We start from the raw sequence: 5,416 nt of genomic DNA, 5'->3' as shown, positions 1-5,416 counted from the left end.
AAAAGCTATCACAAACCAAACAAATTTGGTTAATTTTGGATTTAGTTAAAGAGTTTTACTTTTGTCATTCTATTTATTATGGGGTACGCTCTATGAAATTACCATATTACCTCTGTCTGTCACGGAATACTGTCCGGCATTTAAGTGACGGATCAGTTAAAATTCTTTAGTTTTTAAATCAATTGAGATCTCACATCCTACTAAGATTTTTATAACGTCCGCTACTTAAGTAGGAGATGTTATAAAAATTTTGGTAGGATGCTTTTAACTCAAAAATTATTCTTTTTTTTACATATCTACTACTTATGTAGCGGAAAGATAAAATAGGAAACTATTAGGGTGCGAGTAACCGATGAGGTGGAAAAGTAAATCTTTTAGTTAAATTTGGTTTATCAGTTTCGTATGCACAGTTTACACCCTACCAAACACCAAAAAGACAAAGAAGAGAAGAGGTGAGGTGCAGAGTTTAGCACGTGTGCTTGTCTTTGTCTGTCTAGTATGCTAAATCTCTTCATAGAAATGGAAGAAACAATGCTCAATAACTGAAAAAGAAGAAGAAGAAGAAGCAGCTTAATTCAATGGGTTTTGGTGGTTCCTTTTCATTCTCCTTAAAATCATCTTCTTCATCAAGCTTTTCTTTTCAGCAACACACAGTTCAATCTTTAAAGAGAAGAGGTTTCTCCATACAAAGCTGCTTTTCAGTATCTTATCACAAGTTTGTTGATTTTGCTTTGGATCAAACTTCTCTCCATACCAAGTTACTCCCTTCTCCCTTACAGGTTTTCATTTCTTCTAATATGTGTTTGTGTTGCAAATTCAAATGGTTAATTAGGGTTAGTTAGTTAGTTAATAGTTACTTTCATTCTGTTTTGTGATTTTAGAAACTCTTTATTATTCTAATGAGTAATGCCTTGTTTTTAGATATTCAATTCTAAGCAAATGTGAGCTTTTCTAATTACTAGTATTTTTAAGGTTCTGTTTGGGTTAATGTTTAGATTGTAGGAGCTTCTCAGTTAAAATAAGTTAATGGTTTTTCAGTTATGAAAATATTAGAATTTTAACAAATTTAGGTACTAAAAATGTTATAAATCGCAGGATAAAAAAGATGAAGATTCATCTCATAGGAAAAATAAGTTTTAGAGCTTGATAAAAAGGAAAATTCATTAGAATTCATATTGAATGATTGATAAAAGATTGTAAATTTATACAAAAGTTCACTTTTTAGGTTGATTCATTAACTAATGTATCTGGTCCATTAGTTATTGAATGAACCTAAAAAGTGAATCTTTTGCTTATATATATGAGACCGGAGGAGCTAGATAGTAGACAGTTAACAAACCAACTACTTGCTAACTATCTACTAACAAACTTTAACTAACTTTTAGGGTAGTTGTAACCTATGAAGCATTGACACAAACACGAAAACCAGACACAACACTGACACATGGACACTGGATATGCCTTCGATTAGAGGTGTTGGTGCTACGGAGGTTGTTTGTAACTAAGAAAGCGGTATGTCCGTAACTTGTTTGCTAATCTATCTATCAATATATTAAAAAACATTTTTTTATATATTTTGAAAAAACAAATAAAGAAAACTTTGTTATAATTATGTGTCATTTGGTGTCCTGGTGATTAAATGTTGTTGTGTTTCCATGCTGAGGATGTGGTTTACTGTTTCACTTTTCAAGCTTTTGCTTCTGAGAATACAATCATATTTTGTGACCATTAGCTAGTTCTTTAATCTACAAGCCGTTACATGATTACATCTTGTAGTTTGTGTTTTTCCCCTAGATACTTCCTTATCCTATGCTTCCATCGGTGACTTTCCTCACCATATTTGTGGGTATAGATCTGCGATTTACATTTTCTTATGTTGTCTTGCTAGGAAAAGTATAATTCTATCAATTCAAACGATGGTAAAGGAGCACTTAGTATGCTATCATTTGAAACTGACAAGATTAGGCTTCTACGTAGTCTGATCATCGAGACAGAAACAATGCAGGTTTCATTTTCAAACTATCTAGTGTCTGTATATATTAGCTGGTTCCTTTGTAATAGCTGGTAACTTTTCATGGTCTTGCACACCTTATGCAGGTTTTGGACTTTACCGTCTTTCCAAAAGCTGAGTATGATGTTCCCATATTTTGTGCTAACTTTTTCACAACCGCTAAGACAAACATTGTTGTGTTGTAAGTTATCCTCTTCTTTCTTAGTTATTGCAATCCACTTGAATAAATGTACTTCAAAGATATATAAAACGGAGAATTTTTTGGGTACATCTGGGTTTGGTAGATGCAGATGCATATGCAGTGCCTACCAATATTAGAAAATATAATATCGTTATATTATGTTATAGTAACTTAGTATGTCTCGAAGGATAAGTTTTTAATCCTAGTATATCTTTGTTCAAACATTTAGAACATTGTACTATATGTAATGTTGAGCACTAAACTTGTGTTAATGTTGTCAGGGACCTTAACCCCTTGCATGATATCATCAATCAGAACGACTACAAAGAAAAGTACTTCAAAAGCTTAATTCCTCTTGGCCTGAAATACGCCGAGGTAACTGCAAATATTGTGGAAAATTATAAAAAAAAAATTAGTGGTATTTTCAGTTTTGGAACAGTTAATGATAACTGCATAACAGTGTTTAAAGTTTTGTTAATGAGTAGCGTCCTTATGCATACACCGTACACATGTGTTTTTATATTAATTAGAGTAGTTCTCTCTCAAAGGATTTGGTGTGTTGACTGAACACAGACTTCGTGCAGCATTTTCCATGGGGAGGGAAGCTCACAAGTGAGTCTATAAAGTTTTTTTCACCGATTGTTATTTGGACAAGGTTTACTTCAAGCTCACAAAAATATGAAGTTCTGTATTCGGCATTCAGAGATTATTACAAGGTAGGTATTAATGCCCATGAATATCGCAATTCATAATAATTTTCTAATATGTTTAGTAAAAAAATCATCAACCTTTTAAATTTGTAATTCTTTTATCTTGATGACCGTTAGCCTTGCAGGTGTGGTTGGAATTGATAGACACGGCAGTAAAAGAGACGGATGAATATCAAATTTTCCGCAATCTTGAAGCACAGCATAGATATTTGACCTGGAGAGCCGAAAAGGTAGTTTGGATTTACCTCAAACTTTTGTCTATTTTGCAGTCATGTGTTTATCCATTTCTAACTTTGAATTGTTTTTTAAAATTCTTGTTCGCGGAAATATTTTGAAAGTAGGATCCGGGACAAGGTGTTTTGAAGAAGTTGACCGGGGACAGACTTGCCAAGGTAGACTGACTTTGAGCTAAGTGTTGTTTCTCATCAATCTAGTGCTTGAGATCTCACTTTTTGTTTTATACTATAGGATTTATTAAGAAGCTTTCTCTTTAACGGAGTCGATGAGCTAGGAAGCAAAACGTTCGATGACTATTTTCCACATTACCACGGTGAGGAAGGAACTCTAAATAAGAAAGGTGGTAATGTTGGGAAGTCTTTCGAGAATCGCCCGTGGGATGCAAGTGGAAAATTCCGTGGTAAATCATTATTAAACCGTATATATAATTGATACTCTTGTAGCAAATATAATTCATGTTGGTTATAGATGCAAGCATGTTTGATTCTGAGTAATCTCAAATATCATTCTATTGATTGCGATGAAAATGAATCTAGTTTCTTGGCACAATGGCTTTGTCAGCCATAACTAACGAAAACAGAATTGCTACTAATGCCAATCAGCAAGTGACGCCTGTCACTGCTGTAACGAAACAGAAAACAGAGAAAACTAACAGTTAGAAGTTATCCTATACATTGAGTTAATGATCACTTATCCGCACATTAGAAGCGATCTTCGGAATTTCAATGCGGTTGACATTACCTAGAGCTAAAAGGCCAAGGTATACTTAATGTGGTGCTGACATTTGATCCTTGGAATATTTTAGGTCAATGAATGCCGGAGCTTGTGCACACGACTGCACCAACACTGGTTAAATTTCTTTGACTCGTGTTCTGCAAGCAAATATTGAGTTTCCACTGCAAATTTTGTCCACAATGAATGTTTGGTCGAATCAATTGACGAATTGGCCATACTAATTACCAACATGCTTGTAACTTTTCCTTCATGTACTATTGTGTCATGTGTATGTTATGTCTATGTTGTTGTATTCTATGTATACGAAAATAAATTCGGTGGCTAAAAGAAAACTTCAACACCGACCGATTATCTGTAAATTTTGATTCGTCTGCAGCTATGTCCGATTAGCAGCCGATAAATGAAGTCTTGGTAACATGATATGTGCAATATTATGATTAGCAAATATTTCAACATGTGTGTACTTTAGATTGATTTACATGACCTGAAAATTATCACCTGTTTCAATATTTGGAATGTTGATTTGTCAAGGTTCTGGTGATCATTTTGTAATTGAACATTTATTAAAATGTTTTGTACTATCCTTTTTTATTCAATTTTTGTTTTGTCTTGAACAAAGTGGAAAATACAGCCCAAACTCACAGACACAACTTCGATTCTGTGAGGTCCCGAGTTTAAATCTAGACGAAGTTGTTTGACCTGATAATATTGGCTTTTGACAGTTGAGTTTGGGTTTGTGGACTGTTCGATTCAAATTATATTGCTTGTGCCAAAAAAAATTTCATCTCAACCCTCCGTTGTAGTTGAAAGACACGTGATAAACCGATAAATTTATGATATATGATAAGCCTCTTGATATTTTTTAATGAAAAATCGTAATTACATATTTTTCATATAAACTTTACTACTGCTTAAGAAAAGTATAACTCTTTTTAATTTTTACCGATGTAATTTAATAAACAAAATTACCAAGGTGAAAAATATGTAAATAATTTGATAAAATAACAGAAATTTGACATCTAATATTGGCTTCCAGATTACACTGCAACCTTCTTTTTGGGCCATCCAATGGTGGAAAATTGCTTTTTTCCCCCATTGTTTCCTCCAAGGCCCCCCAAAGTGACCATTTTGACCCTATAAATGCGTTTGGACTCTAGAATCCGAAATTTGTTTGTTATGGTCCATACAATCCGAAATCAGTTTAAACAAGCAATTGGCTGGTTATGCCTGCATTGTACGTGATGTTTTGCCCTGGAAAACCTGGGGTTGAACTGTACAATCCGAACATCTTTATTTTTAACATTTTTGGAGTATGGAAGCCGAAACTTGTTTGATATGGACCATACAATCCGAAACCAGTTTAAACAAGCCATTGGCTGGTTATGCCTGACTTGTACATCGTTGATGATTTGCCCAGGAAAACTTGATTTTGGACTGTACAATCCGAAATGCTTTGATTTTTAAAATTTTGCATCATTTCGGATTCTCCCAACCGGAAACGCTCATATTCGGTGTGTAGGATCCGAATAGAGTCTATATAGC

The 5,416-nt window shown here is 33.9% G+C and overlaps 1 protein-coding gene across 1 annotated transcript; it reads left to right on the top strand.

Annotated features, from left to right (window-relative positions):
* Nucleotides 1-411: 411 nt before the first annotated feature.
* Nucleotides 412-4,455, top strand: LOC123881987 (phytochromobilin:ferredoxin oxidoreductase, chloroplastic-like). Its single transcript, XM_045930760.1, has 9 exons — nucleotides 412-779; nucleotides 1,889-2,005; nucleotides 2,098-2,192; nucleotides 2,474-2,567; nucleotides 2,777-2,908; nucleotides 3,028-3,132; nucleotides 3,244-3,294; nucleotides 3,371-3,539; nucleotides 3,945-4,455. Exons 1-9 carry the CDS (start codon nucleotides 579-581, stop codon nucleotides 3,950-3,952), a joined length of 972 nt encoding a protein of 323 aa, XP_045786716.1. The 5' UTR covers nucleotides 412-578; the 3' UTR covers nucleotides 3,953-4,455.
* The last annotated feature ends 961 nt before the right edge of the window (nucleotides 4,456-5,416 follow it).

This window comes from Trifolium pratense, linkage group LG4 (genome assembly GCF_020283565.1).
Source record: "Trifolium pratense cultivar HEN17-A07 linkage group LG4, ARS_RC_1.1, whole genome shotgun sequence".
NCBI classification, from domain to species: domain Eukaryota; kingdom Viridiplantae; phylum Streptophyta; class Magnoliopsida; order Fabales; family Fabaceae; genus Trifolium; species Trifolium pratense.
The sequence above is the reverse complement of the archived record's forward strand: the minus strand, read 5'-3'. Positions and strand labels throughout refer to the sequence as shown.

What these genes read in the sequence shown, in the direction of transcription:
- LOC123881987 (XM_045930760.1), top strand. Translation starts at nt 579, where the DNA reads ATGGGTTTTGGTGGTTCCTTTTCATTCTCCTTAAAATCATCTTCTTCA. An exon ending in TACTCCCTTCTCCCTTACAG is followed by an intron (nt 780 to 1,888) that starts GTTTTCATTTCT and finishes TTGTCTTGCTAG; the next exon opens with GAAAAGTATAATTCTATCAA. An exon ending in CCGGGGACAGACTTGCCAAG is followed by an intron (nt 3,295 to 3,370) that starts GTAGACTGACTT and finishes TTTATACTATAG; the next exon opens with GATTTATTAAGAAGCTTTCT.